At 38.5% G+C, this 13,335-nt stretch overlaps 1 protein-coding gene across 1 annotated transcript in view; it reads left to right on the top strand.

Annotated features, from left to right (window-relative positions):
* Nucleotides 1-13,335, top strand: part of KIZ (kizuna centrosomal protein) — a 112,896-nt gene that overhangs the window by 15,151 nt on the left and 84,410 nt on the right. The window contains exon 4 of the mRNA XM_079719598.1: nt 2,781-2,873. Within this exon, the coding sequence (XP_079575724.1) occupies nt 2,781-2,873 (93 nt within the window). The remainder of the gene's footprint in view (nt 1-2,780; nt 2,874-13,335) is intronic.

Below are 13,335 nucleotides of genomic sequence, written 5' to 3'. Positions count from 1 at the left end.
TGAAATGAATCACCTGTGCAGAGTAAGGAAGTGAGTAGGAAAGGCCTCCTAAATTTAGGTGGGCAGCAGCAAATCCAGTGCTGTGAAGCAGTACAGGACAGAGCAAGTTCCTGATTGGGAGATGAGAGGATTGTCCTTAGAGAGGCTCTAGGCCAGCAGATGCTACTGAGACGTGAGTCGTTTGGCCTCTGAAGCAGCAACTCTGACCGTGCGGAATCTAGGCCACGTGGCAAGAAGGGAACAGGAACCTGAGTCTGCACCCAAGAGAAAGGATGCAGTGCAAGCCCTCCTGTATTGTGGAGATAGAAGAGGCCCATGGGACCTGATTCAGAGAAGAAATAGGGAATAAGACGTGAAAGACTGATGGTCAGAGAAATAGATGTGCATGAGGACACGTGTTCTACTGCTTCATCAGGCATTTTTAGCTGGAAAATCTTGGAGAGATTCATCTGTGCAATGTTTCCGAAACTTAAAAAAAAAAAAACCTTTTAAACATAGTATAACCCTTTGTTTAAATGCAGATAAAGGAGGAAGTAGAACTGGGGAGCCCTGTGGGTTGAGAGTCCCTGCTCTCCAGTGTTCAGGAGGTGGATTGGATGTATAATAACGAAGTACTGTGTATATAAATAAAAGGCAAAGAAGGAGAGCAAAGACAGTTGTAGGTACAAACCCGCGGTCCTAGGTCATGCAGAGTTACAGTTTGTGTCGATTATCAGTTTATTATAGTAACTTGTAAAATTTCAAGTACATTGTACAATGTTTATTTGCATCATTAATTTGGAAGAGTAGCTACAGTTCAGATGTTTCAGATGCATTGAGAACAATCTGCATTGGACTCTTTTTTTTTAAATTTTTTTTTTTGCAGCACGTGGCTCTTCATTGTGGTGAGTGGGCTTCTCTCTAGCTGTGGCGTGCGGGCTTCAGCGTGCAAGGGCTCAGTAGTTGTGGTGCTCAGGCTTAGTTGCCCCACGGCATATGGGATCTTAGTTGCCCCACCAGGGATCAAACCAGCGTCCCCTGTATTGCAAGACAGATTCTCAACCACTGGATCACCAGGGAGGTCACCCTGCATTGGACTCTTTAAGATACTTTCCCTGCTGTTCTTTATGAAGTCCTGAAGCAGTTAGCACTTTTTTCTTCAGTAAAATGAATTGAATAATACTCTTATATTTCCATGAGAAAATGCTCTGTCTTTTGGAGTTGTGGCTCTGAAATGATCCCATAATGAGGAAATCAGGTACAATGCCTGTTGCATGTTTATAACTGATCTCAAAGAGCATAAGAAGACATTTGTAGCCACAGGAACAAAGAATTTTTGCTTAAGGTTTATTATTTAATAAACCTCTGTTTATTTTGTTTGTCTATTTTGTAAATCACCCCTCATGTCTTTTTAAAGGTATTTTCTCTTGGAATTTGTAGAGTGTGCCTGTTTAAAGCTCTTGGGGTTAAAAATTAAATATCTGTTGAGTTCAAAGGAGTAGATATAGAACAGAGATGTAAATTGTATTTTCTTAATTGCCTTCTTTCTTTATCTTTTCTTGGCTTGTTTTGTCATTTTTACTGGCCTTATGAAACTTTGATTTAATTAGGTCTCTATTTATATCATTACTGCCAATCTGCTGTGTTAATAGCATTCTGATAGAGAAAAAAGAAATCCCTGCTTAACATATTAAAAATGGGGCAGCATATAATACCTTTTAAGATAGTTTGAGGGAGACAAGTCAATTTTGGTTATTATTGTCTGTTCACTTTTTGTGTGTCAAAACAAAAGTTCGGGCCTATTTTATGTTCAGACTGAGAACTAAGAAAACAGTTCTCTAATTTGGTTATCTTATAGGTGTGTTTCCAATTGCAGTACATCACTGCCTCATTTAGAAAATGTTCTGATACTTATCTGTGATGGACCACAGGCAGAGACTTTTTAAGGCTTTACTTACTAACATATGAGTCAAAGTGCTTTTTGTGCGTTGCTTTTAAGAAAAAGTCATTTTATGATGGAATCACTTTCATCAATTATAGTGTGGTAATGACACAGACATCTTTATGAGTTATTAGCACGAGAGCAAACTTGATGCCTATGGTGCTGATCATTGACATCTACAGTGTATTTGTATCCATAAAAAATGGAGTTTGCAGGGGACACGGGTTCATGCTCCAGTCCGGGAAGATCCCACATGCCACAGAGCGGCTGGGCCCGTGAACCATGGCCGCTGAGCCTGCGTGTCCGGAGCCTGTGCTCCGCAACGGGAGAGGCCACAGCAGTGAGAGGTCCGCGTACCGCAAAAAAAAAAAAAAAAAAAAAATGGAGTTCGTTTCCAGTTGATGATCTAGCAAATAATATACTCAGTTGCTATGACAAGTAGGACCATGATATTACGTGGATACCATACAGATAAGAAATCAGTAGGATTGCTTTCTCTTCCTTTTTTTAGGACAGAACTTTTCAGAAGAAGCACCATCAAATGTGTAACTTTCATGATAAAGTAACTGGATTTTTCATGATAGCTTAATATATCCAGGTTTTATTTCCTAGATTGATGAAGGACTAAGTGAAAATCCATCAAATGTTATTTTATTTAAAACATGTAACATTTTATAGAATTCAGCTTTTGATGTGTTGTTTGTGAAATTGCCTGTTTTCTAAGATAAATTGAATTTCTCAGCAGTATCAGTTTTTACTTTCTCTTTACTGTTCCTTTTATGCTGTAAAGTCTGAAAAATATAAATAGGTGCTAGTTGTAATAATATCCTCCATAAAATCAAAATTTGTTTATATTTAGATTGAATATGAGACTCAAATTAAGAAGATGCATCTACTCTCAAAAGATAGCCTGGGAAAAAAAGGTGAACTGAAAGATGAAGACAGAGAAAAGGTAATAAATTAAAATGATAAACTTCCTGTTAACAGAGGATTTTTGGCATGTTCATCTTTTAGGATACTGTTGTAAATAAAATCGTCTTATTACAAAGATCTTTTTGATTAAACTTTAAGTGATTATTTAAAGACATTTGCTTATAGAGTATTGCTTTAATGTATAATTCAATTAAATTTGCTGAAAGGCAGTCACTGTGGCTGTAAGAGAGAGATTCCAAAGAAAACCTCAGTGTTGTTAGTAGGTGAAATTTTGTTTTTCTAAATAATGCTTTGTAGCTGCCTTTTTCTTAGTTCCAGAAATGTTTTAAATGGAGAAGTAAATGAAATGTGGCATTTTGCTTCTTTTCTTTGTATACATAATTTTGTACATTTTAACCTTTTCATAGATAAAGTGGAAAGAAAGGATTGCATATCTCAGCAACAGACAAAAAAGAATGGCAAGGAATACTTAAATAAATTCTACTATGTATCTGCCGTAATGCAGGCTTCTAATCCTCCCGCCTATCTCCATATAAATGATTCTGCTCAAGACCATAGATGTTTTCTTCACTAAAAGCAGTAAAGCTCTTTTAGATGAAATGTCTAAAAACATCTTGTAATAACTTGGAGCATGCTGGCAAGAGTAGTCACTTGTGACTATGTGTGAAACCCCCTCAGCCAGTCGATATTGTAATAAGCAAAAATGGGAGCATCACTCCATTATTCAGAGAAGCCAACAGCGTGCTTCCTCCTTAGGCTGCAGCATTCATTAAGAAAAGCTTACTGGGCTGAAAGCTGGAAACAGATGATAACGGGATATGATTTTCATATTTAATGCTTTCCTTGGAAGAGTATGTGTGCTACAGATTGATAGAAGAATCAACTGCTACTTTACTAAAAGACTTTCAGGTTTGCCCTATAGCTACCGATGGAATCATTCAGCCAAGAAATTAACTTTTTCTCCTTTTACCTGTTTTATATATCTGCTAAGCAGGCTGCTGGGCTGCCAGTAAATGTTATTATGCAGTTAACTGTTTGGTATTTAAGACTCTTATCAGAAAAGAAACAGAGGCCACACTATTTTGTTTTTATAGTAGGAGCAAGGTTTTAGTTTTTCTTTTTTCCGTGCATTAACAGGCATTAATCTGAGTTTATAGGAAGTTTTAGTTTTCCTTCCCAGAGATTAAAAAGTTAAAAAACCTAGAACTTTAGAGCATTCTTTAAACTGTAAGATACAAAACACCAAGCCCCAGCAACCCTGACCTATATAAAAAGGCCTTTAATGATAAATGATTTCTCTGCCATTAGAGGTATACCAAATGTGGTATGATGTTTTAGACTTCTGAGACATTCAGGCAGGTTTTCTGTTTGACATTTGGTCATGAAATAATTGATGTGTTTTTTAATCTATAATCCAGTTTGTTCTTTCTGTGCTGTTCCTTATAGACACCTTGTTAGTATGACAGTGTCAATGGTACTTAAGTAAAACGGGAGACTTTTTTTTATATTTGCACTACTGATTCCTTACCTTACATATAGTTATATAGTTTCCTTTTAAGTCATATTTAAAATTAGGGCAAGAGACATATAGCTGACAACTCCTTAAAATGTTACATAGAATAATTAGAAGTGTTTCCTTTTTACTGGAATGTGTCATCTCCTTAAAAGCTTTGACTATTGACTGTATGTAAGACTCAACTAGGTAACATTTTGAGACATAGCTTGCCTTTTTCAATTTCCCATTGATATTCTATCAATTAAAAGGTAAAAATATTTCAGCAGAACCCTGAATTAGTTAACACTTATTATACACTAAACCAGAACAATTCCTTACCGTATGGGGTATGTTTTATCTTTCAGCAGTCACATGAGTTAGTCTCTGTGCCCAGAGCGCTGGTCTCCAGGGACTGGCCTGAGCACGCTGGTTGAATCCAGCAGATCTTTGTTGAGCGAGTGCTCTCTTTGAGAAGCTGCAGCAGGTCCCTCTAGGAATGCCACGATGCTTGCCCTCGAGGCACTTCCCACAAAGCGATGTTCTTTCTGAGGGCTGGGATAGTGTGTGCTGAGTCCCAGCTACATGGAGAAAGAAAGTTTGCTTCCTCTGCACTGAGTCCTCCATGGCCTCGGGGAGAAGGTGGTGTGTGAGCTGGGGTGAAGGGTGGGGAGGGTGCCAGTCGCTGAGTATTCGATAGACATTCTTGGGTCTGAAGATGTTGTGAGTGAAGGAGTGGAAGCAGGAAGCCCAGCGGGAAGCCATCAGTCTGGCTAAAGGGGAACATTCTTGCAGGGAAGTGGGAGAAAATGAGCTTGGAAAGGGGCATCGTGGAACTCAGTCCAAGGCTCGAGGATTAAAAATTTCCCCCTGGAATCAGTGTGTGTGCATGTGCATGATGGGGGCAGGTGAAGCAAGGACTGGGGCTCAGAGCAGTTACATCACAGGCGCAGGAAGGCAGGGCTGGCAGTGCTGTGCAGGATGCCTTGGAGGAAGGAGCTCAAGGGGCGAGAAAACCAGGGTTCATTCAGACGCAAGGAATGAACCGAAGGCCTGTGTTGGGGTGGCCACTGAGGGGGAGAACGCCAATGAAGGGGAGAGGAGCTGTCAAATTAATGATAATTCTGAGTTATGAAAAGATAGCTTTAAAAAGTGGTTGTGCAACTTTCAACCAGAAGCAGCAGCTTGGATGCGCTATTAAGAAGAATGATCAGGTAGTAATTGTCTGTTTTTTCAATGTAGAACTTTAGCTTGGTTTTATAATAGTAGTACAGTGGTTTCATGCATCCAGTGGCTGCTCTTCAGAGTCATGTGTTCTCTGAAGAGAAGTAATCATTGATCTGTTCATCCCCCAAGCTTGTTTCTAATATTAGTCTACTTAGTAAACTCTTGTGTTGTTGTTGTTAATAGACAGAAAAGACAAAGTTCCGGTCCCCATTTGACTCCTCACAAATTTTACTATAATATAGTAATCCTTCTCTTCTATTATATGTTGCCATTTTTTATTTTGGGATGAACCCTCGTTCCATTGGTCTCTAGGCATGTTCTTCTTGTTGCCCAGCTTTTTTGTATCAGCAGTGACTAGAGCATACACATAAAGACACATCAAAACATATGCACCCAGGAGAGGTGGAGATGGCATTTGTGAATGAGAGCATAAACCTTGAGGTGGGATTTGTGAAGTTTCTTTGAACTGTTACACTGTGAAATATGTTCTACTAAAAGCAGAAGTGAGCTGGGTACTTCACAGAAATGTTATACTCTGCCAGGGCTGGCGAATGTGGAGGACCAGAAAATTCCATCACAGGGCTAAAGGCTGGTTGGGGAGTTCCACTTCCACTGTTGTAAACCTCCCTGCAAGGGTCATGTGGAGAATGACTGTGCAGCTTGTTACTTCTGCTTCTAATCCTAATATTAACAATGGGGAACAGTGACTGCACACGTATTTTGTCAGGGGCAGCATTAAGCACTTCATATTCATCAACTCATTTAATCCTGTCAGCAATCCTGGAAGTAGATACTGTCATATCCTTATTTTAGAGGAAGGCTCAAAGAGTTTGGTTAACTTGCCCAAGACTACACTGCTAGGCAGAGCCCAAATTCAAACCCCGACCATGTGGCTTCAGCGTCCATGTTATTAGCCATCTTGCTACACTGCCTTCCAAGGTAGTATGGGTGAAATGCTCCTCGAAAGTTGGGAGAAATTCCTGGTCAAATAAAAACAGCCTAGCCATATCATGTGAAATATTTCAGTTATTCATTTAGATGCTGCATTTTCACCTAACCTTGGGAGAGAGTGAAATGGTCTCCTTTAGTGGTATAATAGTCCAGCTGAATCAAGTGAGATCTGATTTTGCACTGGTTGAATTGAGTAAGAAATTAGACATACACTTCAGATTCATTATTGGGGATTTTTTTTTTCAAAAAAAGCTGTGGTTTAGTAACACAATTTGAGTTTAACTCATTCAGTTTTGAGTATTGTGGCATAAGAGATGGGCACTGGAATCCTCGTATTTGGGTTTGGATCCTGTGACCGAGAGCAAATTGTCCGACCTTTTAAGTCTTGCTGGAGTGAGTATAATAACAATGGTTGATTTGAGGGTTTAAAAAGGTAATGAATAGAAGTCTGCTTGACACCTGGTAAGTGCTTGGCACGTGTTCAGTGATCCTCTTGCCTCTGTCCCCACTGTCACTGTCGTCAGCCATCTTCCTTCTCCACTGGGGTGGCTGTATGAGGGTGTCCCTGGCTTTCTACCACTTATCTATGGGAGTGGGGACAGAGAGGCTACCTACCAATTAGGAAACGAGAAGTAAAGCCCTTGGTGGTAGCAACTCATAATAGATGATTTTAGCGTGATTATAATACAGAATAACTTACAGGACATACCTTTGAAGCCTGAATTTAATGGACCCATTTAAAAATTTAGGTAGTTCTAACCTCTGTTGGATTTAGTGGCCAGTAACATCTCCTCTTGGCCTCAGTTGTGAAAATTTGGTTGAGTCTTGAATCTAACCCATTGGCAAAATGAAGAGTTAAAAATCACATTGTCACAGTGTCTTAGTCGGCCTGGGCTGCCATAACAAAGTAGCACATTCTGGGTAGCTTAAACAACAAATTTATCTTCTCACGCTTTGGGGGGCTGGACGTCTTAAGATCTAGGTGCTAGCTGGGGTGGTTTCTGGTGAGAGCTCTCTTTGGTTTGCAGACGACTGTCCTCTCTCTCTGGGTCCTCGTGTGTCCTTTTCTCTGTGCATGTGTGTGGAGAGAGGCAGATCTCGGGTCTTTTCCTCTTCTAAGGACATCAGTCTGTTGGATCAATAGACCTCACTGAACCTTAGTTACCTCCTTCCAAGCCCCATTTCCAAATATAGTCACATTGGGGGAGAGCGCCAACATAAGAATTTGGGGGGGGCACAATTCAGTTTATAACACACAATAAAGTAAAATAATTCCTTCAGGATTGTTATATGTAAATTTTTATTAAGGGATTTTTGGAAATCTTGTCAATGTGACTTAAGAACTTGTTTACGTAGAAACTAAGAGCAGTAATTGTACTGTGTGAAAAGCTGGAAATTGGGTCTGACAGCTCCATTTTTCCATTCTGCATTTATCTTGATACTTACCAATTCCCTCGTCTGTGGGGGAAAAAATAATAAGAAAAAATAAAATTACCACAGTATTCTGCAAAACATGAAGTATAACATAAATATATTTTTCAAAGTACAATAATGTTCAAGATCCACCTGCTTTGAAAACTGTAAGCAGTTATTATTAACTGAGACACCATTACAGTAGTTGTTAACTTGCTGCTGGCTCCATCAGCATGTCCTCTCCCCTTTCCGCCAGTAAAGATGAACTCCTGATTTTAAAAATATTTTCAGGGCCTCCCTGGTGGCGCAGTGGTTGAGAGTCCTCCTGCCGATGCAGGGGATACGGGTTCGTGCCCCGGTCTGGGAGGATCCCATATGCCGCGGAGCGGCTGGGCCCGTGAGCCATGGCTGCTGAGCCTGCGCATCCGGAGCCTGTGCTCCGCAACGGGAGAGGCCACAACAGTGAGAGGCCCGCGTACCACAAAAAAAAAAAAAAAAAAAAAAAAAAAAATATTTTCAACTGTATTCATTTGCTTTGCTATCACTTTCCCCAGCTCCCAATATGTTTTCAATTTATTTAAACTAAAAAAAGTTTTACCCATTTCTTTCATCCCCCACCCCCAACCTCTGACAATCATCAGTCTGTTCTCTGTATCTATGAACCTGGTTTGTGTTTGTTTGTTTTAGATTCCAAATGTAAGAGAGATCATATGGTATTTGTGTGACTTATTTCACTTAGCATAATGCTTCAAAGTCCATCCATGGTGTTGCAGATGGCAGGATTTTCTTTTTCATAGCTGAATAATATGCCTTTGTATATTTTTACCACTTCTTTATCCATTCAGCCATCATTGGACACTTAGATTGCTTCCATATCTTGGCTGTTGTAAATAATGCTGTAGTGTACATTGGGGTGCAGATATCTTTTCAAGATAGTGTTTTCATTTTATTCAGTTAAATACCCAGAAGTGGAATTGCTGACTCATATGGTAGTTCTATTTTTAATTTTTTGAGGAGTCTCTGTACTGTTTTCATAGTGGCTGCACCTGTTTACATTCCCACCAACAGTGCACAAGGGTTCCCTTTTCTCCACCTACTCATCAACACTTATTCTTGTTTTTTGATAATAGTCATTCTAACGTGTGAGGTGATATCTAATTGTGGTTTTGAGTTGCATTTCCTTGATGATTAGTGAAGTTGAGCATGTTTTCATGTACTTTTTGGCCATCTCTGTCGTCTTTGGAAAAATGTCTATTCAGATTTTTCTGCCCATTTTTTAATCAGGTAATTTTTTGCTCTTGAGTTGTATGAGTTCTTTATATATTTTGGATATTGGCCCCTTATCAGATATATCATTTGCAAATCTTTCCTGCCATTCAGTAGGTTGCCTTTTTGTTGATGGTTTCCTTTTCTGTGCAGAAGCTTTTTAGTTTGATCTGGTCTCACTTGTTTATTTTTGCTTTTGTTGCGTTTACTTCTGGTATCAGATTCAAAAATCATAGCCAAGGACTTATGTCAAGGAGTTTACCTCCTATGTTTTCTTTTAGGAGTTTTATGATTTAGTAAAACATTCAAGTCTTTAATTCATTTTGAGTTAATTTTTGTATATGGTGTTAGATGGTGATCTAGTTTCATTCTTTTGCATGTGGCTGTCTAGTTTTCCCAGCACCATTTATTGAAGAGACTTTTTTTTCTACTGTATATTCTTGGCTCCTTTATTGTAAATTAATTGACCATATGTGTGGGTTTATTTCTGCAGTCTCTATTCTGTTTCACTGATCTATGTGTCTGTTTTTATGCCAATACCATACTGTTGTAATTACTGTAGCTTTGTAATATATTTCAAAATAAAAGAGCATGATGCCTCCAGCTTTGCTCTTCTTTCTCAAGATTGCTTTGGTTATTTGAGCCTTTTGCATTTCCATACAAATTTTAAGATTGTTTTGTTTCTGTGAAAAATTTCATTGGAATTTTAATAGGGATTACATTGAATCTGTAGATTGCTTTGAGTAGTATGGACATTTTAACAATATTAATTCTTCTAATCCATGAGCACAGAATATCTTTCCATTTATTTGTGTCTTCTTCAATTTTGTTCATTAATGTCTTATAGTTTTTGGTATATAATCTTTCACTTCCTTGGTTATATTTATTCGTAGGTATTCTTATGCAGTTATGAATGGGATTGTTAATTTCCCTTTCTGATATTTCATTATTCATGTATAGAAACTCAACATTTTTGCATATTGATTTTGTTTTCTGTAACTTTACTGAATTGGTTTATTAGTTCTAACAGTTTTTTGATTGAGTCTTTAAGGGTTTTCTATATATAATACATATCATATGCAAATAGTGACAGTTTTACTTGTTCCTTTCCAGTGTGGATGCCTTTTATTCCTTTTTCTTGCCTAATTGCACTGGCTAAGACTTCCAATACTATATGGAATAAAAATGGCAAGAGTGGGAATCCTTGTCTTGTTCCTGATCTTAGAGGAAGCGCTTTCATTTTCACCATTGAGTATGATGTTAGCTATGGGCTTGCCCTATATGGCTTTTATTATGTCGAGGTGTGTTCTCTCTATACCTGCTTTATTGATACTTTTATCATAAATGGATGTTGAATTTTGTCAAATATTTTTTCTACATCTATTGAAATGATCATATGATATTTATCCTTCATTTTCTTAATGTGGTATATCACATTTACAGATTTGCAGATATTGAACCATCCTTGTACCCGTGGAATAAATTCCCCTTGATTGTGGTATATGAGCCTTTTAATATATTGTCAGAAATTCCCTGGCGGTCCAGTGGTTAGGACTTGGTGCTTTCACTGCTGTGGCCTGGGTTTAAGCCCTAGTCAGGGAACTAAGATTCCACAAGCCGTGTGGCACAGCCAAAAAAAAAATATATTGTTGAATTCAGTTTGCTAATATTTTTTAGGAGTTTTGCATCTATGTTGTTCAAGAATATTGGCCTGTAATTTTCTTTTCTTGTGGCATCTTTGTCTGGTTTTAGCATCAGGGTAATACTGGCCTCATAAAATGAGTTTGGAAGAGTTACCTCCCTTTCTGTTTTTTTGGAAAAGTTTGAGAAGGATTGGTATGTATGCTTCTTTGAATGTTTGGTAGAATTCACTAGTGAAGCTCTCCACAGTAACCCATCACTTGGAGCCATCTATTTAAATAACTTTTTGTTTGAGTACAGGAAAAATGAAAGTAGTTGTTAGATTAGGGTAGTGGTAATTGGTGATTTTCGCCTGTTTTAAGACTTCTTTGTTACTGATAATAGGTCACATATTATGTCACAAATACTGTTTATACTGATGAATCAGAATGTTGATTAATATAATTTTGCTGTTTAAACCATGTGGTATAATGAAACATTCTTAATAATGACACAATGGCCTCTTTGGACAGTAGTATCCTATAAGGTAGTCTTGATGGAGCAACTTCTGTTCTAGGAGGCTGTCCTACTCACATGTGTGCAGAGAGTCATACACTCAGGGATAATTATTGCACATGGTTTGGAAGGGTAGGTGGTGGGAAGCAAACCAAGGTCCATGAAAACAAGACTCGTTAAATAATTTATGGAACATCTATAGGAGAGGTTAATATGCAGCTCTTAAAATTACAATGTAGTCAGTTTCCAGTCCAACGGGTAAGAAACTTGGAAGTCACCACTCCATCCTAACAAGTAAAAAGCTGAACAAACCGAAAATCAACAACTCTTCTTAGATCTGACAGAGAAGTGAGGTCCCAGGGCAATATGCTGTCCCTGAGGTCCCAGGGCAATGTGCTGTCTCTCTCTGGAGAGACCAAGAGATGACTAGAGAGAGCGACAACTTCCCAGAGCCGAGCTGACGCCTCTGCAGGACGCAGTGCTGGACAGAGAAACCGGAACTGTGACTGACAAGGCTCAGTGTGGGCAGATCCACCAGAGAAACTCCAGGGGACCCAGCCACAGGGGCCCCCCACACTTTTGTGAGTTTTACCCCTAGTTCTACCAGGTCCTCACAGTGACTGTCAGGCAGGGGAAGGGGGAGCGGGGCCAGAACGCTCTGTTATTAACAAGGTCTGCCCTCAGGAGAAGCTGTTTAGCCAGAGCTTGACTGACCTGAGGGAAGGAAAAACCCAGCTCCAGAAGGTGCTAGCCTCCTGCGTGGAGGAATGGAAATAACAATTCCAGCCCCTTTTAGCCTTGAACCTAAAACTGCTCTAAAAATAATGTCTTTTTAAAAGTCCATTGAGTGTAGATATATGGATTTATTTCTGGACTCTCAGTTCTATTCCATTGATCTGTATGTCTATCTTTATGCTAGTGCAGTCTAAATTACCCCTGGTTTTGTAGTAAGTTTTGAGATTGGGAAGTGTGCATCTTCCAGCTTTTCTCTTCTTTAGAAAATTGTTTTGGCTATTCTGGGTTCCTTTATTTCCATATAAATTTTAGTATTAGCTTGCCAATTTCTGCAAAAAAAGCCTGCTGGGATTTTGCTGGAGTTTGTATTAACTGTGTAAATCAATTTGGGAGTATTGCCATCTCAACAATTTTACGTCTCATGTTGCTTGAACACAGAATGCTGATCTTGTTTGCCTTTCATTTCTTTTTCTTGCCTTACTGCCCTGGCTAGAATCTGTAGTATGGTGTTAAATAGAAGTGTTAAGAGCAGACATTCTTGTGTTAACTCTGATCTGAGGGAAGGAAAGCTTTCAGTCTTTTACCATTGACTGTGATGTTAGCTATGGGTTTTTCATAGATGCACTTTATCAGGTTAGGGAGTTCCCTTCTAGTCCTAGTTTGCTGAGTTTTTAAAAATCATAAACACATGTTGTATTTTGTCTAATGCTTTATCTGTGTTTATAGGGATAATAATTTGGGTTTTTTATTTGTTCTTTATTCTATTAACATGATGTATTATATCACTTAACTCATATGTTAAACTAACTTTGCGTTCCTGGGAAAAATCCTACTTGGTCATGGGATATAATCCTTTGTATATTATGTTGAATTTGGTTTGCTAACATTTTGTTGAGAATTTTTACAACTATATTCATAAGAAGTGTTGGTCTGTAGTTTTCTTTCTTGTAATGTCTTTGTCTGGTTTTGGTATTATGGCTGGCCTCATAGAATAAGTTGTGAAATAGTTTTTCCTTACCTGTTTTTGGAAGAGTTTATAAAGGATTGGTATTAATTCTGAAGGACTTTAAATGTCTGATAGAGTTCACCAGTGAAGCCTTCTAGTCCTGGGCTTTCTTTGTGAGAAGTTTTTTGATTACTAATTCAATTGCTTAACTTGTTTTAGGCCTATTCAGATTTTCTGTTTCTTCTTGGGTGAGTTTTGGTAGTTGTGTCTTTCTAAGAATTTGTCCAATTTGTCTAGGTTGTCTAATTTGTTGGC

Source organism: Hyperoodon ampullatus (assembly GCF_949752795.1).
Source record: "Hyperoodon ampullatus genome assembly, chromosome: 14".
Classification (NCBI taxonomy): Eukaryota; Metazoa; Chordata; class Mammalia; order Artiodactyla; family Ziphiidae; genus Hyperoodon; species Hyperoodon ampullatus.
The sequence above is the reverse complement of the archived record's forward strand: the minus strand, read 5'-3'. Positions and strand labels throughout refer to the sequence as shown.